This window comes from Falco biarmicus, chromosome 5 (assembly GCF_023638135.1).
Source record: "Falco biarmicus isolate bFalBia1 chromosome 5, bFalBia1.pri, whole genome shotgun sequence".
Classification (NCBI taxonomy): Eukaryota; Metazoa; Chordata; class Aves; order Falconiformes; family Falconidae; genus Falco; species Falco biarmicus.
Genome location: NC_079292.1, coordinates 25,784,566 through 25,812,542, shown reverse-complemented (window position 1 = coordinate 25,812,542; position 27,977 = coordinate 25,784,566). Strand labels below are relative to the sequence as shown.

Sequence of the window (27,977 nt, the reverse complement as noted above, 5' to 3'; positions counted from 1 at the left end):
GCTAGACAGGAACTACACATGTTAGCAGTGGTGCTGCAGTAGATATCCCTTTGGATTTCACACCATCAGTGGCCATTACCAACATCAATAAAAGCCACCTGGCCTTGCATAGGTTTATGTCTATATCTTATTGTTTGTTTCAACTGTATTTATCCATCCCTGGAGTTTTTTGTTCTGAGAGGTAATTTGGAAACTTTTAGAAGCCTGAATAAAGAAAACAAACAGCAGGTAATTAATCATGTTAATAGTGCTTCCAAAGGTCACATTATTATTTTCAGCAATTATACCAATCTTTTCCACTCCTCTAATTTTATTCCGGGGTGTGGGGGGGGGGGGGTGGGGGGGTGGGGGGGTGCGCGTGCATGTGCGAAGATTCCCTAATTTTATGGTCATAACTACTGGAAAGAAAAAAATTAACAAGAATGCCATCTAGTAGCTAATGCCTTGAATAGTCTCCTTGCAGATCTAAGAAGCCTTGCTTTCAAATAATGTCCGAAGATCATCACGTTCAGAAGTATCTATCAAAACCTGACTGCCAAAAAATGAAACTGCACTAGTGTATAACTTTCTTTGGACCATGTAGCCCTACTGAAATGCAAGTTCAGAGAAACTTGTTAGAAAGTAAAGGTGTTTTCATTTTCCTCTATAGTGACAGGGAATTCAAACAAAACCATGCCAGGACATCTATTAATTAGCTTATCTGGATGCAATGGCTTACTCTTGGCTTTACTTCCTCTGTTGCAACTCTAAGCGTGCAAACTTGTGGGGTCTTGGAGGAAACCAGAAGACAACAAGCTTGGCTGTACCATCCCAGCAACAGCCCTGAGCTGAGGATGGCAGTCCTGAAGTCATGTGTCTACTTGCAGATCTGTATTTTGCACATAATACTATTGGAGAATGAATAAACTCAGCAAACCACCACCCCATTGTATTTGACCATCAGGAGGCTTTATTATTGTCATTATTAAATAAAGCAGCCAATAGCTGATACGCTTAATGCCAAGTAGTAATGCCTCTGGGTGAACTGTTCTCAAACACATGCCAAAATCAGGTCCCAACAGGGATTTCATCTAATGTCTGGACTCAAAGGGAAACAGAAGCCCAAAAAACACTGCTCAAAAGGAATGACTCAAGCCATGTGCAGACAGAAGTTCAGGCCTCTGGAGAATCATCAGGTCAAAGCAGGGGTGTTTTTTGGAACACAGCTTTAGCTGAGGTGTCAGAGAAGGACAGAAGCTCCTAATACATACAAGTTACCATGGACAACTCAAGCCTCTGTCTTTAACCATTTAAATACTTCTGCAAATAGGAATACCAGAAGCCTCTGCTGGTGAAGCTTAAGCCCTTCAGCCTTGTTTCAAAGGTGAATTCAGACATTAATTTATCTGCGTTAAATTTTGACTAAATCATCCATCAAAGGGCCATTCCATATTAACCCTTCCATTCCGTATATATTCAATACATGTGTTTTACAGGAAAAATGGAAGAGGCGAGTCATTCTGCTATTAAAAATATTTCTATTTTAATGTTGTTTCTATCATGCATACTGAACTAGTTAAACAGGCCTAGGACACCTTCTTTGGAGTTAAATTAATTTCATTCTGACAGACAAGAAATACAGTGAGGTTTTTATCATCTAACATGCACTCTGTTTTTCAATGCCAGATTTTATCTTTCAAAATAATAATTAATAGTAGTTTTAACATTTTCTCTTATAAAGCCTTATCATTTAATAGATAAATTTTCCATAAACTATAGTGAATGCATTGTGTTAAGCTATTACGTTCTTTATTATTTGGCTACTGTTATTAAACAATAAAAGCATTCACTTCCTTACAATCAAAATTTTAAAAGGAGCTTTAAATATAAAAGAAGAGGGAAGAGGCAAAGAAGATAAATTATGCAACTGAACAGGGTGGTTGTTTTTCTCTTTCTATCTTAAGTGCAAATTCTCCTTCACTGTGTTTCCCAGACACCATCTGTTTCCAAAAAAAACACATCACCAAACATTACAGAGGAGATATGAACTTCTAATACGAGTTAAGCCTTCCAATTTAGAGAACAGTCTGAGCTTTCTCACATAGGAAAAACATAATAGTACAGAGCTGTTAATAAACTATCAAGAGAGGCAATGGGTGTCTCCTCAGATGATGCAGTACACTGTTTTAGGGATTTTCATCAGAATCATCGATGGCTCATTACTTTACAGCCTGCCTGCATGCCTGCTTTAGGAAGTCTAAACTACATTTGCATTTAATAGCAGGTTCATTTCAGGATAGGGCAGGGGGTTTTTTGTAATTTTTATTTTTTAAGCCTCCTATTAAAGCCTGACTATGGGTGACAACTGCTGAGGGCTCACTCCCTTTGCAATTAGGTATCAATGAAAGTTTGGAAAAATAGAAACTGCCAGAATTATTTGTATCAGAGACCCACCTATGCCAGTACCCTTTCTGCAGGATTTCAGGAGGAGGTACAAGAAACCAAGACATATTCGGGTATATGACAACAAGCCACAAGAAGAAAGCTCCCTTCATCTCCAGAGAGTCTTGTATCAGTTGCAAAATGCTATTTACTGTAACTTCTAGAAGTTCTTATTGGAAGAGCAAGGTATCTCATTTTTAACCTGGTTACACTATTGAGTTTAGCATTAACACTGTACTTAACTTAGCAAATGAGTTTATCTTTTTGCTTTTCCCTCTCTCCATAGTATGTGGGGGAAGAAAAAAAAATCATTTAGTTTGGTCTAATAAGTAACAGTGCCAAAATAAGGTATCAGAAAGGCATCTAAATTATTTTGGTTATATGCATCTGTTTTTTAAAAAGATCTATGATATAAGAATATGGCTTGGACAGGAGCCATTAAGGTCACTGTATACAGATTCCTGCTTATAGATTCCTGCTATCATACCCACCATGTCAAAAAATACAAACAATATTCTCCATAGTAAACATATTATGAAACATCCTTCTCTATGTGAAGTTGTTTATATTCTCTATTCTGATCACATCTCTTGACAGATTACATCTTTTTTAAACAAGAAATCCGTAGTAATTCTGAGATATGTCTTTTCTGCCTTTCCCCAGTCCTCCCTGTCTTCCTTCATACAAAACAATTCTCTCCTTTCTGTGGCCCCAATAATTTATTTCACACATGAAACATTCTTTATTTCCAGGTACCTTTCCAGATAATTTTATAGCTATCAGTAGACTAAAAAGTGCTTCTGTTGTTCTCTTAGCAGTTCTATTAGATTAAATCAATTAGCACACTCAAATGTACACACATTACATTTTGAGCTCTTTCTGTTCATAACACATGACTCTAAGATTTTTCTTTCTTGTTGCCCATACAGATTCTACAAATTTGGATATCTTTGTTGTCCTTAGCTTAGTTTATCAATCTTTTTTTTTATATTATTTTACTACTACATTAATTCAGCACAGGTTCTATATGCCTGACCTTCTGCCTCAACATACTTAATTACATTATAGGCAACCATCTCTGCTCCTGTGCAATATTCTGAGCAGCTTCACTGAGTTTTAAATGCACAAAATGGTCGTTGCCACACACTTCATTTCTGGCTTCAGCAATTGAGATCTTGTGCTTTGTTACTAAAAATAGAGCTGCTTCCAACTACCTGAGCTGGAAAGCTAATTACAGAGCCGGTAAACAGTGCTCCTCCCTATCGAGTAAATGGCAGAATGAGGAGTCTGCTAATGCACTGGGACGCACATGGTCCTGTGGGTCTTCAAAATCTATCAAGTGTCATTTATTTAGCCATTTGTTGCTGTTTGCTTCATGGAGAAATTACCATTTAAGTAAATAACTGTTTGTTGGATCAACAAATCAGGGAGAGAAAGAACAAATCAGCCCATTTTAGGAAAATGTATTCTAGCCTAATTCTCAGCTTGTGCAAATCAGAATAATGTCACTGAAGTAAACAGCGTATGGTTGATTTAGACTAGGCAATTCTAGTTCTCTTATTTCCTGCAGTAGAGGGCTTATTAGAGGATCGACTGTTTGCTGCAGTTTTAAGACGTTTTTTGGAAGTTATTTCTGTCCCTTACAGGCAAGAACAAACAACTGCCACTCTAAGAAAGCACCTTCTTCCCTTAACTGTGCTGTCAGCCAGATCTGCAGCACAGCACCACACTGCCTGGGAGACGCTCCCTGCTGAAAGATCTTAAGGGGGGGAGCGTCCGTGGAGTTTAGAGTCTCCTCTGTATCTGTCAATGAAACACAGGTTGCCTGGCCCCATGGGACTCATTCTTACCATGCAGGCCAACGCAAGCTTTGTTGGCAACAAGGTTTCAGCCATCACTCAGTCAATAAAACTCAACTGAGGCAACAACATACAGATAAGACATAAGCAACTGTTAGAATCACTGTAATATACCTGCAGCTCCAAAGCAAAACTATAAAATACCCACTACATTCGTTCATCCACAACACCTTCTGGGGCCAAGAGGGAATATAGCCTTCTGGAATTATTTTTTTTTTTGTTTGAATGCAGAACATGGGAATAAAAGATTTAAGTAGAAAACTACCAGAAAGACCAATTTAAAAAAGTATTTCTATTTCTCCTTCCTAACTCCTCAAAAAAATAGCGAGACAAGTAAATAAATCCTCCAAGACTGTACTCAACACGTTAGAGAAGTTTAGCGGAGGAAAAGAGTTTGCTAGTGAGCGTAAACTATTTGCTCATTATCATGTGTCTATCATGTAACAGGTATACAGTATATACAGTGCATGCAGGGACAGAACTGCTATCTGAGGTTAAATACATTATTTACACAGCTCATTTGGGAGAGGAGAGGATGAGCTCCCTCTTCTGTCTCCCATCTTCATGAAAAGGAAAGTCAGGCTGTCCTCAGCCAAGTAAACCACCTCCTGTCGTGAAGGAAAAGTGGCTTGCCAGTTTTTAGCAAAAATGATTGAAAAAAGGTAAGATGGAAAACTGGACAGAAGTGGAAATCTGTAGTATAAGGAAGAAGAAAATGCAAGAAGGAGCCAAAAAAAGAGGTAAAGAAAGGTACGAGGAAGTCACAGCTACAGAAAATCCATAGTATTTCCAGATCTGCATATTCCAAAGAATAGAAACAGAACCTTCTGACAGTTACAGTGATGGGGAAAAAAGAAACAGAGTATCAGCCGTTTCATCTCAAGCTGAAGAAATACAGTATTTCTGCACACCACCAGGCGGTCCCACACTATCACACTTAAATCAACTCAAGAAGCCATGCAGCCGGACTTGCGTAGCTGTCATTTTAGCACAGTGTTACACCAGAACTGACCCATCTTGTTTCCGTGGTATCCTATGTAGCATACTGGAGCGCCTCTGGAAAAAGGCAAAGGCATTTTTTCATATTTGAAATCTGTCTATGTGCATAAGTGTATGGGGCAGGGGGTTGGACAGTGATGGAGGAAGAGGTGTGTTTGATGGAATTCAGGGCATAAGCAGCACTGAATTGAATCCTGGCTTTCAGTCACTGATCAGTCTTCCTGTGTTTTCAGACCTTTCTCTCTGACCTAAATGACCACAGGCAGCAGACAATACATTCATCAGTTAGATAAAATGTGCTTATTATAGTAGGACAAATGCCTTTCAATGATAGTATATTCCAGAAGATAATCCACAAAAAAGAGGATATGCCGACATCAGCAATATTTTCCCTGCAACTTGGTATTTCTCCCAACATTGTTCTCACTTTAAGGCAGAGAAATTATAACCTCTAACCCTGGGAGCTATTTCTAATTTCTTCATTCAGATTTCAAAGCCTCAACATTGACGTCCACTTTCCTCATGTCCTGCGCAGGCCAACTTACACATTTAAATTACTCACAAGTGGGTTTAGGTGGTCTGGTTCTCGTTGAGCTGAACTTGCCAAATTGATAGGGCAAGTGAGATGTGCCTCCACCTCACCTTTCTGTTAAACTAGTATAAAGTTTCCAATCCCCTTGCCAAAAAATTACATGAAAGAAAGGAAGGAGGGTAAAACTGTGCAAAACTGTTGAAATTAAGTTGCTCAATTCTTTTAAACATAAATTTGCCCTACTAGATCTCTCTTGGGCAATCACAGAAAAGGCACTTTCACACTCCTTAACAAAGTGACTTTGTGAACCTTATGTTATTCACACCAAAAAATCACATATTTCACCACTTAGGTATGACTCAAACTTCAACCTTCCTAGTGAGTACATCAGCATGTGCAAGTACTCCAGAGCCAGAATGAGATTAATGGGATAAATTTAGGGATATAAATAGGAATAAATAGGGAAATAGGAAGGAAGGGGAATAACCAAACATTAACACATTCCTTCATCCAATACTTGACTAAATCAGGGACAGTGATTAAATAAGCACACGTTAACATATGATACTGAAGCATATGAAAAAGAACTTTACCTCATGGTAGACTGAAAGTACCGTAGTTTGCTGGATCATAGTAGCACCAATTTCAAGAGTGCATAACCATAATTAACTATCTGCTCTATGCCTCAAAAACCTAGCAACCAGCTACACCAGCCTCCTTTAATCTGCAGAAAATTCATCAGTACTTTCTGACTACTGACCAAGTTTCATATGACACATTTAATTTTAAAAGCCCTCAGATGACAATTCAAGAGCTAAAAATCAGCTACAGACTGGTCTCCCCAGCACAGGGAGCCTGCAGGTAGGAAGTAGAGAGTAATTACAGATTCCACCGCCTTACCTCAGCTATGTGTGGCATTGGGTTAAATCCACAGAGATTGCACACAACATTCTTGCACTCTGTACAGGTATTGAAGTTGGGGGGATCCTTAGAACCAATATTTAGTCCAGTTTTACAAAGGGGACAAGACACTTTAGGCTGGCTGGCTTTTTCTGGTTCCGACAGCACAGCAGGTTTCTTTGCTTCAGCAGGCTGAGGCTTGCTATCTTTAGCCAAACCAGGTTTCTTTTCTAAATCAGATCCTTTAGTTGTGAAAACACCATCCTCTTTTGACGGTTCTGATTTTTCGGTCATAAGAGTCTTGGCTTCTTTCTTTCCAGGAGCAGCTTTTGGAACAGGCTGAGCCTGAGCAGCCTCTTTAGGGGCTGCCTGGGTGGCCAGAGGCTGTGATGGAGGCAGTGGCTGCTTCGCTGCAGGACCAGACGGCGGGGGGGCTGATGTTTGAGAGCCTGGCTGACCTGCTGTGGAAATTAAATTTGAGGCCTGGCTGAAGATAGAAGCTCCAAATCCAAAGAGTTTCCCAGTGACTGTTTCTTGCGGTGTTGTAGGCTGAGGCTTAGGGGCATCAGTGATGCCTCCCAGATTAAGGCTGAAGCGCCTCGATTGCTCAGGGGTTTTCTGAGGTGGCTGGGGCTGCTGAGGGGCCAGCTGTGCTGACACTGCCCTGGGACCTGCCCCTGCTGGTGGGCCCTTGGGAGCTGGCTTGGGATCAGGCTTTGGAGCCGGTTTTGTTTGTAACTTCTTAGGATCATCTTTTGTTTGTGTTGGTTCGGCAGGCTTTTGAGTTTTAGCATCTGGTCTAGCACCAGGCTGAGACCCAAGCTTGGGATCTGACTTCTGCTGAGACACTTGTGGAAGCGGTTTGGAATCTGGTTTATCCCCAGCTGGATGTGTGTCCTGTGACGGCTTGGCAAGCTCTGGCTTTGGGGAATCTGTCGCTTTCTGTTGAGTCGGTGGAGGTCTGGGACCTGCCAAATCCTGTTCCGGCCCTGGCACCGCAGAGGTAGGCACTGTGTCTGCCGTAGGCTTCTGTACACTGGGTTGTTGTTGCTTCTCTTCAGCCTGCACTGGCTTGGCCTGATCAGACTTTGGAGCAAAATCTGTTTGCTGGGAGATCTCAGCAGGCTCAGCGCTAGGTTGTTTCAATTTTACAGAGGGAGACCCAGGCAAGGATGGTTGCTTTTTCTGTGGCTGGTTTTTTTTCAATTCTGCTAGCTGCGAAGGATCAGGTTTTGGAGAAGCATCTTTCTTTTGAACTGGCTGTGGCTGGGAAGATGGTTTAGCTGTTGAAGGTGGGATGGGTGTCTTCTGCTTGGGTGGAGGCAGCTGTGGCCCAGAACCAGGACCTGGTGCTAAGTCCCCACCTAATGCTCTTTGCATCTGGCAGTTTAAACACAGCCATTCATTAATCTGCAGGGGGGAAAGAAAATAATTTTACAGGATTATAATTAAGATAAAACAAGGTTAATAAAATTAGCATAATAGGCTATTCTAGTGTATGGCTTGTTGCAGTATTACAGACTTCTGTGTAAAATGGGAGGAATATTACCACTAATATTGTTTTGCGGCTAACATGCCCAATTGTTATTTTCATTCTTATCTACACTCCTGAGCCCATGCTTCTAACAACTTCACATTCAGTTTACACACAGCTGAATATTGGAGGATAAAAACCCAGCAGAATGAAAAAATGCACAGAAATTTCACAGGACCCAGCAGTGATTCATTTACAGCAATGATTTGCCAGAATAGAGAAAAAGGACAAATACTGCTAAAATAGTTTGACACATCAGCACTGCTGACAGAAAACAATAATCAGAATTAAAACACAGTAAATGCATAATTACCTTGAAGCATACATCTATCAAGCTCTTCGTATAGCTTATGTTTTTAGTAATGGTTCATATTACAGAGCACAAGTACTGGCAGTATACATGTATCCAATGAATTCGGCACGGAGGTGTGTTAAGGGGCATCGTATATTACACAGACTTACACTTGACTACAAATTTTAGAGGGCAAGTCTTCACTTGGAATCAGTGAGGAGCTTTGCCTAAGCCCTGATGATGGTATTTAAAGAGCCATACTTAGGTTTTCCAAAATGCCTTTGTTATGAAAAGAAGTAACTACTGTATGCCTGTATACTACTTAGGAGAAGGAATAAGGCAAAAAATGTATTTACTCATGTTTCTCATCAATTTTAGTACATCGCAACTTCAAAATATTTTCTCTCCTTCCCAAGAAGTATTACATTAGAGGGAAACAATATTTTCTAGGAAGAGAGAAAAACTCAACAACCCTAAGTGGTCATCCCTACCTTTCCTTTTGTAAAGCCTCACAGTCTGAGGAAGGATCAAATAGGCTAAAGCAACACAAGGTCAAGAAGAATCACATGCCATTTTCCACATTTTCCATTACTAGCAGAAACATTATAGGCAGCAAAACCACCATTCAGAGTCCCATGTGCCTACAGCAGACACTTAAACTCTGCAGAGCTTGGTAGCTCTACTTCCATTGGTCTGTGTGTGAAAGGCAGAGCGCCAGCACTGCACGCACCACTGCGAGAGGGAAACGGTGACCAGGAGGGGACAGGTTCTAAGACTCAGATCTTTTTCCCCTAAGGGTGAAGATTTCTGGATCCTGTTTCTCACTCAGGCCTGAAATCTCTATACCATACGTCACGGGATGAATCTGGAGGTACCACCTGCAAAGAAAGATTTTGTCTGCGTAATATCAGAGCTCCCTGGAAGGGAAGAACTCTGATGTCATGGACTGAGGCGATGAATTCACTGTTCTGGTATGCTTTGGCAGACTCATATTTTAACAGCAGCAAAAATTCAAAAAGAGCAGTTGGATGCAGCTCTCAAACACAGTTATTCCAATTATTCTGATAAGCATGGTATATACGCACTCTGGAATATGAACTATTACAAACAGCTTTACAAAGAGATGCCCAAATTCAGCCCCAGATGTAAGGTCACAGTAATCGTTACCATTCATAATAATGTTGCTTTCATCTTCCACTTTTAGCGCTTTTTTTTTTTAGATTATTTAAACAATTCTCCAATCTACTTGCAACCCCTACAGCAAATGGCTGTTAGAAAGCGAAACCAACCGAAACAAAACTGGAACACATGTTTAAGATCTGCTTTGAATTATTAAAGGAATTAAATTCACAGCTGCACAGAGGACCTGAGCAGAGATTACATTTAGCTTAACTCCCATTTTGTTTGATTGGTGATCAGTTTCCCTTCCAAGTCCCTATCCAAGGGACAATTTCTTGCAATAAGTAAATCTTAATTCTGACACCTGCTATTAGATATTAGTGATCTTTGATGCCACGGATCCCAAGCTGTCTATTTTTAGACTGGTAGATAGGGTGGCTGACTGGTTCTTACTGCTAGAAGAAATCTGAAAGTGATTTCCTGTGTCCTGAAACCCATGCTGTCAAGTGCCATGATTAGGACTGTAAATCTGACAGATTTCATGCAGCATTTTTTGTTCAGATTTCAGCTACTGAAACCAGAAAGTGCTACCTTGCTAACTCACTGATGTAGAAACTATAGGCCCTCATAACAAGAAAATATATTTTATGTATTCATCAATCATAACATCTTAAAGCTTCATAAAGGCTCTACAAGTTGGGAGCCCCATATTAATTTATTCACAGTGTTTTAGTAACAACATCCATGGAGAATTATATTGAAGAAAATTATTGTACCATGTTCCACAGCTTGCCTTTCCTTTATGCATTCATAATCTTAACAGTTGATTTCAATAACAAATATGAGAGACACTTCAGTTCTCCTTATAACAAACAAAGCCTACACAACCGAAGGCAATTCAGAGCCTATTCCTTTCTGCAAAAAATGTTCAGATTTGTTCTAACTACACAAAACCAACAAAAGCAATAGGAAAACTGTCAGGGAGCAAGTGCATCGACTGGCGTGCTCAATTTCTATTCCTGCAGATGATGTAGGGGAGGAAGAGAATCCAGCTTGACTCCAAGATTCCAGATGTACGTGAGAAAGAAATTTGACTTGCAGATTGAACATATTTCATACAAAAATTACTGGCACACAATATGAATGCAGCTCTCAGAAGCCATTTTTAACAGCCCTTTTGCAGAACAGAGCCACATACTAAGGCAACGGGTCTCATTCTCATTTAGACCAGTAATTTGGTGCTATAAAAAGGAACTCTTAAGATATGCATAAAATATTAACATCCTTTTACATCACCAAAGAAATGCAAAGATTTATAGAGCCTTTACATTGCCACAGATATGTAAATGGACCTTGCTGACATTGCTCAGTGATGCCCCAAAGCTTTATTGATAAAATCAGTTTCTAGTCTGAAAACGTATCAGCTTATTTGGTTCCTGACAATTTCAGAGAGAAGTGAGGACTCCAGATTTGGCTCTTAGCAGACATTTCTGCCAAGATGATCAGAGAAACATGAAAAATGAAGCACTTGACCCCATGATGTTATGCAGCTTCACGTAGGGTGGTATAATATTGTAAGAGACAAGGAACTAGATCAGAAAATCCTCTAATGCACAAAAAAGAACAACTACTATCACAAAAGAAACTGCATTAGTATGTCAACATACAACTGAAAAAGTTTTCTAAACAAGCCTGGGCAATACTAGAGACAAAGTTTTACTTCTACGCCATCCTTCCATGAATAAGTTCTCAGCTATTCAAAGTAATTACACTGAAACAAACATTTCACTATCATACATAGTATGCAACTGATCCTCATTTGACGCAAATAGATCATCACTACAAAATATTTACCTTCCTTTCAGATATCAGATGTAAAAGGCAACTAGGGAGTTTGTCAGGGAACACTGACTCAAGACGCACAGAAAAATGACGGTAGGTTCTAGTCAGCAGCATGGTCCCTTGGTACCCACTCCACAAACCACATCACCAGTTACAAGCACTGTAACTTGGTGCTAAACCAATGTTTGAGAAAACTTTTTAAATAGCCATTCTAAATTACTATTTTAAAAGGTTACTTAGCTATTTTAAAACTACTGAAAACATTACTGGACTAATTGTGTTATGCAGTTATCACAACCTTAAAACATTCCACTACTCTGCTTAAATTACTATTACACATACCTATAGTTTGCATATGAACTATGACAGTTTGGGGAACTATTCTTTCATAGCTTATATAACTGGAATCATAAAGCAAAATAGCAAACATAATCTTTTGACTTTTTTTTCCCTTGAACACCAGTTAGGTGTAACAAAAAGTTCATTTTTACAGCCAAGCCTGCTTTAAAGCTTGCACAGCACAGGGAAAGAGACTTTTAAACACAGCTCAGTGCACTTCATGCTGCATCACTGCAACAAATGCTAATTGCTTTCATTAACTGCATCTAGATTTAATATACTAGAAATACGTGAATGATTACCAAAAAAACATAACTGCAAATCAAGAGAGCAGCAAAGAAAAGGTTAACACAGTTCATCTGTGCTGCACAGAGTGCATCCCAATGAATATCACCGGGATTTGAAACCGGATTATGCTGTCTGGTCAGAGCAGGGCAGGGCCATGCTTCCTGCCCAGTGATTACCCAGCAAACAGCATCTCCACATCACATGGCCTAACATAGTAGTAAATTACAGTTGCTGGGCAACAGCAATACTGGCGCAGATGGCTCACTGCAGTTGACATCTTTAGCTATGCAGATTAATTTATTATTTACTTGGGTTAAAAACTGGACAGGACAGTTTTCTGGGTTAATGAGAAAACACTCCAACATATTGTAGACTATTGCCCAATTAAAATATTGAGAAACAATTCGCCATTCATAGGTCTTTGCATCTTTCCATGTTCTGCCCCTTTTGTAAAAGAAAAAAAATTGCATAGGGCATTAATACTATTAATACATCTAATCCTAAATGTAAAGCAGAAATGTAGGCACATAGTCTTCCTCAGAGAAAGAAAAACTGTGGGAGTGTGTTTAAGAACATTCCACAGAGAGAAACAATGTTCTATACTTCCATAACCCTTGTGTTTGAGGATCTTTACAATTTTCCCAAATGCCTGTGTGGCAGTTCTAGCCAGGGGCAGAACTAAAGGAACTATATTAACTTCATTTCATCACAAAAATTGTGAATACTCTCCATTTCCATACAAATTGCAGTGTTAGTAACACTAGGACACCCCACGTACTCTTTGGACCAAACCAAGTATTTCACATTCAAATATTTCAGCCTTTGATCATTTTTAAAAGACGACTAAACAAGGCTTGTTTAAATATGCTTTCTGATCAATTTGAACCCAGACCAAACCCCACCCTCTTTTACAGAACACTTCTAGCTTTAGTTCGGCACAGTTAAGAGTTGATACTTAAATTACTACTTTGAAAAAGTTAAAAAAAGCTTTGGCTTTGGTTGTTTGGTTTTTTTTGCTTAACTCATTTCTTTGCAACTTATGGTCAGAATCAGGTCCTTAATTTTTTTCTACTTTGTTTTGCATTACTTACATAACACCTGATATCCCAATTCTGAGCTTACATAGCACGTACAGTTTCAAAGTTATTTTTCCTAGTATAAAAAAGCTTAGTCTTTGTGGCATGTCACTATCCACAGGGACAGCAGTTTTATTTTTGTTTATGTCATTTCCAGTCCATGTTGCATTCTGGTTCTTACACATTACCAATAACACAGCAGGGTCTAGACTGTAAACCACAGGGAATATTGCAATTAAATCAATACCTTCCTTTACTGTCCTGTAATCAAAAAAGATTTAATAGAGTTATTTCTATTAATAAAATTGTAAGTATAAGCAAAACTTGACTATAGTTTTTGTGGTGAATCCAGGTATCTTCCTTATATTAACGGTATTTTAAATAATTATATATTCCTTTCCCGTTACAAACTAATAATAATGATAACTGAAGACAACTAATGCATTTCTGACTGCTTTAGTTACTGAAAATACGTCATGCCCAAGTATTTGCTACTGTTTAGCATACCTAGAGATGCAGGAAATTAATAAAAACAAATACAAACAGCAGAAATCACTATGAATATTTGAAACAAATCTTGGTCCTCCTAGATCAACAAAGATTGTGATATGATTGTACACAAAAATGGAAGCAGAAAGAAAGAGCAAAAAATCAAGGCTGTAGTACGTAGAGCAACTGATAAGGAAAATTTCTAGCCCACAAAAATAACAAATTCCAACAACAACAAAAAAACAAGAAAATATTTTTAGATTGGGTTAAAAACAATTTTTCCTGTTGAATTGAAAAATAAAGGTATAAATCCGCTAAAATTTTCTACTTGATCTGAAATTATATGCTCCATTTTGGGAGGCTTGACCTTTTTTCTCTTTTTTTTTTTTTTCTCCTCTTCTTTCCATTAGGATTAAGTCAACTTTGATACAGCCATCTTGTTTCAAAAACCAGAACCAGTACAACAGTTTTCAGAACTCACTTTGCCTCCATCCAGAATAGCTTTTGGCAAGTGAACAAATCCTACAGCAATATACACTGCTTCACATTATCTGAATGTGCAATTTTCAGCAAGTATCTAAGTAAAATTATACCTGACTCCAAGATTAATTTTAAATGGTCTCTCAAAAGCATACTGAAACAGTGGATAAAATATGGACTAACGCAGATAAAATGCATGAAAAATAATCTCTTCTAAATACTACCTAGAAGACAGGCATTCTCATATGTGCACATACTCATCAAGGGTGGGCTAATGAAGTACAGCTCACGAACAGCCAAGTTTCCAATATTAACAGCTTTAACACTGCACTTGATCATCAACTTTACAGATGCCCATCATAAAGAATGTCACAATGTATTATTACACCTTAAACCTTTGCTCAGCCTGTGTTGTCTGTACCTTCCAATAACTAGTACACAGGGGATGAAAATTTACTCCAGCTATTGAGCATCTGGACTATCATTTAGATTTAACTATACTAGTCCATGCTTTTTGCCTAGCTTTACCAAAACTACACATAAGTGTTTAACAGAAGAGATAGTCCCTCAGATGTCTTCATTCGTTTTCAGAAAGCCTACTCATCTTTCAAATGTTCTAGAAGGCTGAATGGGCTGGGGGGAGGGGGGGAGGGCTGGTTTCTGTTGCTAATGCCTCATGGGAGCAGTTTTGGCAAAATAATATTTTTTTTTAAATGAGTAAAATAAATCACTTGAGTAATAAAATAAATACACACCTGCTACAAGGTTCTGAGGTATGTGTTTGTGAAAGGAAAAGGGAATAGAGTACCAGTCATCAAACCTGTTTATATAATTTTTCCCTCACTTTATGCAACTGTTGCTAGGCAGTCATGTGCCATGGTGATGTGTGGAGTGTGAATACCTAGACAGATTAGAGAGACATATGTTACCGAGCACATTACGTATGGTGTGTTTTCTCCCTAGCCTGCTGTACAAAACCAAGATACCAACCATCCCTTTTCCCCAGCGGGACCACAATGTCACATGGTTCAGAGAAATAGTTCAAGGGGTCAGACCTTGTGGCAACACAGGTATCACTGCCTGCTCCTAGTTACACAGTTCTCTCCAGTGAGTTAAATCACGGAGCGGATGTACTACTGCATTTTAAATAGAGGTTTAAATGAAAAGAATGAATAAAAAATTTTAAAGTCAGCTCTTTTTATAATGGTTTTACAACACATGCAATCTACTTCCTGAGGCAGTTTGTAAAGCCTGCTATATTCTTTCCAGAATCGGCTAGAAATACAGAATATAGAAATTTAGAAAGATCTGTATTGGAAAAGTAATTCACTCTTTTAGTTACGAAGACTGAACTATCCTGTAAGAAACTTGTAAGAAGAATATCTTAAGAACATAGTTCAAGCAGCTGTACAGGGGAAAATGTTAAAGAACGTAAGTAATATAAATACTTTTCTAAATAAATGCCTTTTGCTCTCCTCACATCCAATTTGAAATTATTGCTTTCCAAACGGTAATGTGTTTTAACATGAGCAATAAAAACAGTGGCTATAAATGGCATGGGAAAGGCACAACACAGGATTACAGAACAATGAACCTTAGCAAAAAGAACATCAGAAAAGGTCAAAGTATAGCAATAACAGGTGAAGATCTAGTCAGTAAGTACATGGGTAAGAGAAAGTCTTTTGGTCTTTAATAAGACTTTAGGAGAGCTTCAAATAAGAGAAGCCAAAAGAAAAAACTTGCACCATAATCAAGAAAACTGGCAGCTAAGACACAAAACATTGTTTTCATGCTAGACAGGAAGAAGCGTATGAACTATTGTAAAGGAGGAATCAGGAACTTTTGCTAATAATCTAAAGATTGAAAGGAAAGGGAAATTTCAGGGTAACTCAAGTGGGAACCTTTGCAGCTGAAATAAGTTAAATTTTTGTATGTGCCAGAGCAGGTTCTATTACTTTGCTCCAACTGTTCTGTAATAAAAGTCAGATGTGATTTTCATCGTACTTCACTGCAGACTGGAGCAGGACACCCACAATGAAGTTTCAGCAAGACAGCTGGTGGTGCAAAGCTGAGCAAATGAGAAAAGTCTGAGTGGGCGTCAGGAGCTTGGAACTAATAGCAGAATAAATTAGATGTCCAATACCTTCATTTACTGAAATGATTTCAGCATGAAATAAATGCATATCCTGTGTTTATTTCAATGTATAATATGAAATTCAAATCTGCTTTTACATATGTATGTAATCAGTCTTAAATGCAGCTGTATTTATTGTCTTAAAGTTCTGAATTTCACACTTCTAGAGTACCCACTCCAAAAACTAGTCTTTATTCACAGAATTTCGAAATACTTTGAGATCTTCTTACATAAACTCTCTCAAAATCCATTTCATTTGAACATACCAAAGTTATTGACCGTTCCCATGGGAAATCTGAAGTTTTAAAAGGAAGACTAGGAGCTGCAAGAGACTCCAGGAGCACACTACAGAAATCTACAAATCAGCATTCACAAATAAATGTAAGAAATTCTGGTCTAAAAACATTCTGTCAGAACTTGAACGTAAAGGTTTCTTACAAAAGTTCCTCTTTAACACTGATCTATCATGTTTCTTGTCCGTTACACAGAAACATCTTTTTTTACCCTGTCCAGAATGACATGCTTTATGATCTTTCCTCATATAGGCCCTGATAATATAAACTTTGAGCACCTGGTTAGCTGCAGGTGTTCTGAAATTTCTGCACATGGCTGTTCAAGTCACTTTTTTCCAGTCCAAGCATTAGTGCCAACTATCTCAATTCTGAATTTCCCTAAACTCAATCAAGTGAGTACACATCTAAATGATACAGTGGTTACTCCAATTAGTCTTCCAGGTTTAAATTTACAATTTTAACAACCAAAAATCAATAAATAATATATTCCTGGATGCAAAAAACCTGCTGTTTGTTACCAGGTACCAACTAATAAACATGTGCCTTGGAAAGAAACTTAACTGCTAGGAATGTTCTTAAATCATTGTGGTACTGACAAACAGGTTGCCCGGAGAGGCTGTGAAGTCTCCACCCTTGGAGACATTCAAAACTGCCTATGAGCAACCTGCTTTAGGTGACCTCGCTTTGAGCAGAGGGTTGGACTACATGATCTCCAGAGCAGCCTTCTAGCCTCAGCAATTCTTTGACTCAATTTAAAATGTAGGGATGTTATTTGTCAGGTTCAAAATATAGTAGTACTCTGTACTTCCTCCTATCAGCATCTCTGATCAGCTAAACTAATACCAAAACAAGACAAAACCAAGCATCCCAAACACTCCCTCTGGCTATTTATCACTAGTCAGTCTTTGGTGTCAGGTCTGCTATGCTTGACTTCCTATAAATTTATAAAAGTGTTGGTACTGAAAACGATTCCAAACTAATGTACAAATGTAAAACTAGCATATCGGGATGTATGAGAAGCTGTTCAAGCAATAAGAATGGATCAGACATTCATATGAAGCCTTGCTCCCACACAGAGCAAGTAAAGGGTATGTATAAGCACATAAATCAAGCTACTGCAAACATCAGGTTAAGTAAGTTGATTTGAAGTTCTAATATAACATTCTATACCATTTCTATGCTATACAAATACAGCAAGAATGGTGATCAAGGTTAGAAATAGTCCACAGAAATCTCTTCCTTAGCGCCCCCACAAGAATGAAATAACCTGAGTATCACCAAGCCAGAATTCATGACTCAGGCCTTCAGCTATTGAACACTGACACAGCTACAAAGCAAATCCACCCCACATCCTTTTCCAGAAAACACACCGGGGCTAAAAAGAGTAATTTCCATCTTTTTTTGCTTAGTTAGCTCTTACAGCAGCAAATTTTATTTATTTATAAACATATTAGCACGTGACTATTGTGGTCAGATTATAAACATAGCTAGCAAGTGCTTAAAATCAAGTAAAACAGCAAGTCAGTCACATTAGGGATCCTCCTCTTCTTATATGAAGAAATGGGAACACCATTCTGAGCACTGTAGAGAGCCATTACCCTTTTTTTTTCCACAATTTCACCCCTTTTACTCATTAGTAATAATATAAATAAATTTGTATATGTATAATATAAATATAATTATATTTTTAACAAACCACAACTCCTGAAAAGCGTTATCTTTTTTCACCGAACTTGTTAAGGCCTTCAGTGATCGTGACGATACCCTATAACACACCAGACGTTTCAGCAGAATGAAGGTAACCTTAATTTTGCACTCCAAGTAGGGAAGGTTAGTTTCAAAATGACTCACCTCTGTCAGATGAGGATTAGGGTTGAACCCGCAGAGGCTGCAGACGACAGTGTGACACTGGGTGCACGTGTTGTAATTGGCCTTTTCTGGAGTGTGTAGCAGCAGTTCTGTGGTTGTGCAGAGAGGACAGAAGGTTTTCTTGGGGGTGGGCTCGGCGGGCTGGGCTGCACCAGCTTGCTTTTGCTGCGACGGTTTTTCGGGCCCCGGTGGCTGGCCTGGTGGTTTTGTAAGTCCCGGGGGCTGTGCCGGGGGCTTTGTGGCCCCTGCAGTCTGAGAGGATGGTTTTGTAGGCCCTGCCTGTGGTGGCACTTGTTTTCCATGCCCTGTTGGCTGTGGAGGTGGCTTCCCAGGTCCAGGCTGTGATGGTTGTTTTGCAGGTCCTGTCTGCTGAGCAGATGGCTTTTCAGGTCCAGGTTGCTGAGGCGGCTGTCTTGGAGGCCCCGTTTGCTGGGAAGATGGCTTTACAGGACCTCCTTGCCGTACCGACTGTTGAGATGGTTGTTTTACAGGTCCTGGCTGCTGCAACGATGGTTTTGTGGGAGGTGGCACTTGGGATGATGTTCTAGTGTTGTCTGGTTGCTGTGGCAATGGTTTTGTTGGGCCCGATGAAGGTTTTGCAGAAGTTTGTTGTTGAACAGGCTTCACTGGTTCTGATGGTTGGGGCTGAGATTTTTGTGGTCCTCGCAGCTGGGGTGGTGGTTTCGCTTGTTCTGGCTTAGAGTCCGCTGGGTGACCGGGGCCTGGTTTCTGAACTTGTTTTGGTTCCCCAGGCTGCTGCTGAGGCACTGGTTTGGAAGACTCAGTTTGCTGGGGGGTAGGTCTGGCAGGTCCTTGTGGTTGAGCAGCTGGCTTTGGAGACTGCTGTTGAGCTGGATGTTTTGCCAGGCCCCTCTGGTCCTCAGGTTTCCCTTGCTCTTTCTGGGTAACTTTTTGTTTCCTACTGGCTTCTTCGTTGGCTGCATCTGAATCTGATATCAAATCAAAAGGGTTGAATTTGTTCACAACCGAAGTAACTGCACTCAACGGATTGGCTTCCGAGAGAAAACTGGGCATCATACTTGGCTTCTGGTCTTCTTTAAAATCTGTCCTGGACTTTGATTCCCTTAGACTAATAGAAGAAGGGCTCCGTCCAGGTGCCCGTTGTTCTGTCTTCAGCGCATCCACTGTTCTGCTCTTACTTAAACTTGGTGGTCCCGGATCTGGAGGCTTACCTGGATGCCTGGGATGGTGACTTGTATCAAGCTCAGGATGTCTGCAGACAGAAAATGTGATAAAATTAAAATAATGAAAAGCACTAGAGAAATGTGATCAAATCAGACATATCAGTGACCCTGGAAGTGCTCTGGTAACACTGTGAAGTTTCTCAGGTGCTTAAGTGCTTGCAAGACCAAGGCTTACAACATAAGGTGCATACAAAAAGTATTTAAGTAAAAATTATTGTTCTTTAAAAGCTTATACAAGTATTCATTCACAGACTGATCTATTATTTAGAAACTAATTTAATATGAAAACAATGTTTAACCAGACAATTTCTCCTCAGAAAGCTACAACTTGCTATTTTACCTAAATCCAAATGACTAACTCTCCACTCTATCCCTTGGGAGACAAACACAGGGAGACAGAGAAGACTAAAAGAAACAGAGGTGTCAGAAAATTAGCCAATCAAAGCACAGTCGTACAAGACTAACACTGCACAATACACAATGTTTATGTACTTGTATTTTGGCTACTTGTACAAAATTTGGATATATTTACAATTCAATATGCAGCAGGGATTTAAACTCCTAAAAATCCAGGTACGTTAAGGAGTATATGCTTCTTTTTCAGGTATCTATTTTGCCACCCATCCACTCACAAATCAGAATTTTCAGATAAAACAGTTGCCAGTTCACAGAATTACTCCTGAAGCTTGGTGGGTTTTTTCCTTTTTAGATAGAACTACTATAGAACTTCCTCTCAAGCATCACCCCAACAATTCACATTGCCCACCAATAAAAAGAAAATGTCTCATTACATAGGGATTTTTCCCAGTTCTCTAACAATAACATTTTGCTGTGTTTTCATATAGAAGAAAATAGAAATAAGAATGTAGGAACCAAAATCAGGATCACGTCTTCTTACATGGCATGGGATTCTGCTTGTTGTTATACTTAGCAGCAGCTCAAGGAAATAATATTGTATTCAATGCTATTGCTAAAGGATGTAGTAAAATATTCTATTCAGTGCTATCACTGTGCTTTTGCTGGAAGATATGGTGTTCTCTTCAGCCTCACAACAGTGTTGCAAATATAAAATTTTCTGATTTCTCTTTGAGAGATCCAGTTAACGGTGATCTTGGTTTTCCAGACATGACATTTCTTGAGCATTCATGACCAAAATAAACAACTACTCATTACATGTAACTGTATTCCTTAACTAACTAAATAAAAATTCGCAAAATTCTGTTTAAGATTTTTATCAGAAATCTGCAGAATTACATATAGCAGGCACATGGAAAAATGTATTCCAGCCTGTTAATGTTACCATGGGGTTACTATTCTGGTTTACTATTTCTGATCAGTATTTAGAGTTTCCATTACATGCTTAGCAATAGCAATATAAAAGGACAGAGCTAAGTGGTAGCCATTTCTGTGCTCATAATTCTCACAACATGGGATTTTCTCACAATCTCATATCTGATTATTATTTTTTTAATTAAAAATTTCCATATGAAATGCTCATTAAGGACAAACTATTTCCAGCCTTCCAAAACTCCATTTACCCTTCCCCATTCTTATAAAATTATGCTTGTAAAAATTACAGGTGTGTTTCCACTGGCATTAGCGAACATTAACTCATTATTCATAAAGCAGGTAATTCAGAAAAGCCCAATGATAATCCAATTCCTTCAAATAGCTGGCATTTTTGCTTGTTAAAGGAATGATTTTATACTGTCTTTAGCAAGCAGGTAGGTCTACCTGCAGTTCTGTTTCTTGTATTTAGATAAGCACTCTAGGCTTGTCTGAAGTGATACTGCTTACTAAGTGAAATAATTTCAAGTAGCCTGTTGGAGCACTCTAGTGCATGTCCAGCATTCAATGTTGAAAGTGTTCAAAATGTTGGAAAGCTTCATTCAGCAATGCCAAGAGTGACAAGGGGAAAAAAGAAAAGGATCAATGGTACTATTAAAATTCAGGTCAGAAAAAAGGGTACCATGTCCAAACTTATAGTGTGAAGGTGGAAGAAGAAGAAAAAAACCAACCCAAACCTAAAAGTTTTTTTAGAGATTGAACTTGGACATGAACAATAAGTAACTGTGGATCCCTATTGGAACACAGCTCTCCTCCAGCTTCCATTTTTATCAAAATAATGCACACCTTAAATTTCCACCTAATCAGATGTCAAGACTTGAAATGAGATTAAAACCCATGAATCTAGGAAATAAACCTAGGTAATTCTGCAAGGCTGCTGGTGTATTCTGAAGAACTGACTTGTCATGCCTTTATACATAACAATGTTTCTAACGGAGCCAGAGCGTGGTTAACTAGTGGAAGAAAACACCTTGAAAAGATAAGCTCCTTTAGAAATGTTACCTTTGTCAAAAGCCAGGACCTGCTCCATTTATTTTTAGGTAGCTGGAGGCTGAAGCTTTCTTTTCTATAACTATTTTGCAGCCAGCTATGAATTGATATTGAACAATTTTAAATAATCTTAAATAATCTGTAGAATCAGAAATCCTAAAAAAAAAAATTAAAAAATCTTGCCTTTATTTGAGAAGAATTTTCTTATTTTTGAACCTTTTGAATCATGAAAACCCCACCACTGTTTTAAAATCTTCAATCCAGACTCAACAAGCAAAATCATTTAATCCTCCCTCACCTAATTCTTTTCTTTGTGCTGCTATCTTTCTCCTCACTTTGGCCCTGATTCACAGAGCTCATCTTTATTCATTTACATGAATATTACAGCCAAATCAAAGCTTACTTTGGAGTCAAAAGAAGATTTAACAAAAAGACTATTAGTCTAGTTCTTGAATGCCATATCTATTAAAGAAGTGTTTAAAAAGGCATGGGATTTTTTTCTATTCATCAGTAAAAACAGTTTTAAAAAGAAGTGCAATAACTACACAACTCCAAGATAGTTAGATCTTTTCAGATCTATGGACAAGATATGTATAAACTTACGCATACCCCTAGTGGCTAATTATTTTAATTTGTTTTAAGAGTGATGGGATTAAGAAAAGTACGTATTTCTTCTGGAAAATACATCATAAACATACTTTAGAAGTGTAACACTTGATAAGACTTCTTACATTTCCTCTCAAAATGCAGAAAATTTCTTTCTGTTTATGTCTGTTGTGAACAACTTAATGAACTCACACACCCCCACCCAAAAAAAAAAACCGAAAAACCAAAAACCCACAAACCAACCAACCAAAACACCCAGCCACATTAGACAGTTCATATATTCATTTTGGTCACATAATACTTTCAGATGATGTGGAACAATTAACAATTCCTCAGCAAGTGGACAGTGACACAGTTACAAAGTCATTCAGTGAAGCTAGAATGACTGGAACTTGCTTACAGATCAACTGTGTGCATTTCAGCTACACTTCCTAACCAGGAGTTTTCTGAAAACAGGTAGTTAAAGTAGAATAGAATGATTTCCATAGGTGCTAAGCATCCCAAACTGTGAACGTTTTATTCTCTAGATTCCAGTCAAAGAAAAAAAAATAAATAAATCAAAAGTTACATTTGATTTAGGCAGTTCACTTCAGGTGCTCTAGGTCTAAGTGCTTATATTAAAATGCATAATTATTAATTGCATCTATTTATCTATTGCATTTTTGAAGACTTAAAAGCTCAAAGACTACAGAAGTCCTAGAAGCTACAGCATGTGTTTTATGGTGGTAGAGGTGCAACTATGTTTCCTGGTACTTACTATTAAAAAGTCTGTAGTTGCAAAAATTGGTACTTCAGGAGATCATCAATCATGAGAAATTTGTACACTTTAAGACTTGGACTACTTTGGGAGGGGTATGAATGCATTTCGAATAAGACATAATTATTAGCCTCATGGGTAAGACTGGATAACAGCTCATGTTACAATGGAAAAATCCAGTTAACGACATGAAAAAAACTAACAGGCAATGCAATAGGAAACACTGTCATAACGCAAGGCTATATAAGCTGGAAGCCAGAATTCCTCTTTTGGTCACTACTTCAGTCACTTAACATTTGGAGCGGCATAACCACACTAAGAAAAAAAGAAAAAGGAAAAAAAAAAGCGCTGTTGAGAACAACAGTTGTAGAACATCAGTTAAGAGGTATTTTCTACATCTGAGTTCTTTAGCCACACCTAAACTAAAAAAGAAAAGATTGAAGCTGAGGAATCTGAGTCTCAGCAGGCTAGTTCTTTACTTAAATTGAAGTCTGAAAGAGGCTGATCCTTAGTCCTTAGAAAATTCTTACTCCCAGGGTTTGGATCATGTTCTTAATAATTATTTCCATCATTCTTGGTAGATTTCAATAGCAAAGAGAGAAAGTAAAGCCACAAAATAAGTGCAGAGGTAAGTAGTAACCTCATTATTGGGGTGACAGGCACAAAGATGCTACGATAGAAACTGTTCCAACCCCACAAGAGAAGCTAGTTGATAGAGTATTGCACTGAATCTTAAAATGTCAATTTTGACTAAAAGTTAAAAGGCTGTAATTCAAAAATACAGAGTGCCTTTAGTTCAAATGGAGAGTGAAAGTATGGTATGCTAACAAGATCAAACTAGTTTCTGGTATCATGTTTGTAGGAAAGCAGCCATTTATAAATGCAGAAATATTCACACTGCAATGAGTTTAGCCTCGTCTAAAATCCTAGAAGAATATTTATCTTACTTTTTACTGGAACATTAGCATGAAACAATAAACTTTCAAAGTCTTTGTGTCTTTGCTCATAGACTGTTATACAAAAGGGAATTTTGAGTTTAGTTTCACAGAACTAACCAATATCTTTTCTTTTTCCATTAACATCTACAGAAGCTGTGTAGAGCCCTGAACTGAATGGAAAATTATATTTTACATACAGTGTTAATTCCTGCTTAATAATTATGCAAGGCAATATTGGCAGATTGGATTTCCAGTTAAAAAAAAAAAAATGGAGACCATCATCTTGGGTATAATCCCAATGACTTCAGTAGTTTGCCCAAGGATGAATCTGGTCCCACCCTCCTCGCTTCTCTTCTTCCAGAATTCACTTATATAAACCTGATATTATATAAACTCAATATGCATTTATCTAGGGCGAGATCAATACACAAGAGCCATGCTGAGCAGTCGGTCGAGGAGGCTCCTTTCAGCATCCTCCTTCAAGACAAACACACCCGGCCCCGGAGACGAGAGAGAGCAACGGAGCCGCCGGCCCCGGGCGGCGGGCAGGGCACGGCGGCGGTTCAGCACCACGGACAGGGGCAGGGCCGGCACCGGGCGCGGAGGAACGGGCTTGTTGCACGTCGGGCAGGGCATTTACCAAGGGGCAGGGCAACGGGAGGGGAGGAAATCACCCTAGCCCTAGCAGATGCGCAAGGAGGTAAAGCCATCACCCTCCGGAAAACCGAAACCCGTGGCAATCAATTTATTTTGCCTCTTTCCACTTTCAATACAAAAGGAAAGAAGAAAAAAATTGAGAAGAAAATTGATGGGGGGGAGAATGGGGGGAGATAGACTGAAAGAGCCCTCCTCAATGCATGAATATTTAATTAAGCCAAATGGTAGTTGTAAAGGCTAAGAATTGGCAGAGTAACGGCTAGCAAATACATTATGCCCCAAAAGCTCTGAAAGATTCAACAAGAATCTCTCTCTCTCCAGAAAGAGAAGCTTAGAGACCCCATCAGCCCCGGGGAGAGCTTCCCTGGCTACTGTCTGAGCTGTGGGGCACTCCAGCCCCGTAAAACACACGCACACATACAGAAAACCCAAACGTTGCCTGCAAATCTTCCCCCTTCCTCGGCACAGAAACTGCCCGTGCTCCGGCTCGGTGCGAAAGCGAGGGAAGGGGAGAGGGCGCAGCCCACCGGCACCGAGGACCGTCGTTATTATTAGAAACCACCGGAGCGGGGACCGCCGGTGAGTGCCGGCTCCGTCCCGGTGCCCCCACTCGTGCAGCCGCCCCCTTCCCTCCCTCAGCCAGCAAAATGCAACGCCCGCTCCCGATGCTCGTACTGCGCCTCGCCCCCCGCCCCACCGCAAGGAGACGGAGAAGGGGGAAGGGAGGAGCGGGAGAAGGGAGATTTTCCGTGCATGCCTTTGCATGGGAGGCGGCTCCGCGCCGGCGAGGTTCCCTCTGGGCAGCCCCTGCGCCCTTGACATGACAGCGGCGATCTGCCTCCTCTCCTCCTCGCTCAGCTGGCTCAGGTCTGCCTCCACCCCAGCCGGGACCAGGCGCTGCAAGGGGGCCGCGGAGCCGCCGCCATCCCCGGCCGCCGCCGCCCCTTCGGGGAAGGCGCCCAGCCCCTCGCCTCCCTCCAGGCTCGCCTCGTTGCCCATGGCCGCCGCCGCTCCCCGCTCGCCGCCGCCGCTCTCGGGGGCACACCGGGCGGGGGCGCGGCTGGCCGGCGCGCAGCGCCGCTCCCCAGCGGGCGCTCAGGGCTCCGCGGCCGCCGCCGGGGCCGGGCTTGCTGCCTGCCGCCGCGGCTGCTGGCCGAGTGCGGCGCCGCCGGCCGCCCCCCGCGCCGCTCCCCGCCGCGCCGCAACGCGCATGCTCCGGGCGCCCCCCACCCGCGCGCCACCGCCCCGCCCCGCGCCCCGGCCTTTAAAGGCGCCGCGCGGCGCCGGGCGGGAGCGGGGTGGCCACCGCCCAGGGGGTGCTGCCGCCGCCGCCCGCTCTCGGGCCCCCGGCACGGCACGCTGTGCTCGCAGGCAGCCGGAATAAGACGGAGACCGGCTCGCCCGGAACGGGAGTAAGGGGGGGCTGGAAGGTGTGTCGCGAGGGCACCCACCGAGTGACAGCCCCCCCCCCAGCAGAGCCAGCGGGGGCAGGGTGCTCGGGGCCTTGGCGGCTGAGTCTTCACTGTCTCTGCGGGTGGAGATTTCCCAGTCTCTCTGGGCACCTGTGCCGGGATCTGACCGCCCTCACGATGACTGGGTCCAGTATGCCAGTGTGGTTCCAGGACTGGTGAGCCCCACGACTGGCCACAGGACCCCTAAGGCAGGCTCGCCGCTGCTGAATATATGGAGAAGAATCGCTGCCTTTCGCGAGCTGGCTATGCTTGAGGTAGCCCAGGCCAGCCTGCTGCTGGTATTCCTCATCACGCAGCATCCTGCTGAAGCGCAGTCACCACCTCAGCCACCAGAGCTGCCTTGGGGCCAGCCTGCCCTGGTGTGTGGAGTTACTCCTTCCCAGGTACAGGGCTCTCTGCACTTGCCTTTGCTCAACTCCACCAGGTTCCTGCCAGCCCACCCTCCTGCACACCAGGGGCCCTGCAAGCAGCAGCCCTGCCTTCCAGAGAATCTACTGTTCAAGCTGGCATCCTCTGCAGACTTGCCGAGGGTGTATTCCATGCCTTTGCTCGCATCTTTATCAGAGACATTGAATATTATTAGTCAGAAAGGTACAGCTAGTAACATGCCACCAGCTGGACTTGAAACAACTAACCACAACCCACCTGAGCCTGATAGTTCCGTCTATTTTTCACGCACAGTACAGGTCTCACTAATTTGGCTATAAGGATGTTACAGTTGATTGTGCTGAAAGCCCAATGGAGTGTGATTTGCCTGGCGCTAACACGTGCTGTTTCCAGTAACCTTCCTGCCCTTCATCTGCTTGGATGTGGCTTCAAGGGAGGATTTGTTCTGTAACATTCCCAGGAAAGGTACTAGCCATGTTAGCCTATCTGCCTTGTAGTTCTCTTGTGGATCCCCTTTCTTGAAGACAGGTGCAAGTGCTTGCCTTTCTCTGGTCATCAGGGAACTTTCCCAATGACCTTTTGAAAATGACAAGAGTGACTTTGCAACAGCATCAGCCAGCTCCCTCAGCATCCTTTCATCCACCCCATCTAGTGCCATGAGCTGCTGGATGTCCAACTGGTTTTAAGTGCTCTCTAAATCTGTCTTACTCTAATACAGGTCATGCTTTACTCCCACATACTCTGATGCTCAGCTCAGGGACCTGAGACCAGAGTACAAACGTTACACATAAAAGCTGTGGCAAAGGGCCACTAAGTATTCTCAGCATTTCTATGGTCTTTGCCACTAGTCTTCCTGCCTCATTGATCAGCAGCCATTTTTTTCCCAAATCATTCATAGAGATCTTACTAAATCATGGCTCTATTTTGAATATTCCAATGCGTCTGTTAAACAACTAGGTCTTCACAAATACCAGTTGTTTTAGCTACAGGGATGTGACAGCATTTGGTGCTCTTGCTTGTCTCCTTCTGTAGCACCATTGCTATTTTTCTCCAGACACAGCTGTATGCAGATCAGCCCCCAAAATGACCTAACACAAGGGTGCCATCCAAATATTTATAATACTGTGTTATTGTAACAATCAGAGATATTTT

General features: G+C 40.8%; 1 protein-coding gene across 4 annotated transcripts in view; it reads right to left on the bottom strand.

Moving 5' to 3' along the window:
• PCLO (piccolo presynaptic cytomatrix protein) overlaps positions 1 to 27,977 on the bottom strand; it is a 402,702-nt gene that overhangs the window by 357,007 nt on the left and 17,718 nt on the right. For 3 of the 4 annotated variants that reach the window (XM_056341741.1, XM_056341742.1, XM_056341743.1), the window contains exons 2-3: positions 18,449 to 19,700; positions 6,712 to 8,121 (exon numbers count right to left, since the gene is read on the bottom strand). In XM_056341741.1, coding sequence (XP_056197716.1) covers positions 6,712 to 8,121; positions 18,449 to 19,504 — 2,466 coding nt within the window. In that variant the 5' untranslated portion in view covers positions 19,505 to 19,700. Of the gene's footprint in view, positions 1 to 6,711; positions 8,122 to 18,448; positions 19,701 to 25,723; positions 26,093 to 27,977 lie in introns of those variants that run through there. The other variant, XM_056341744.1, reaches the window with a different exon arrangement.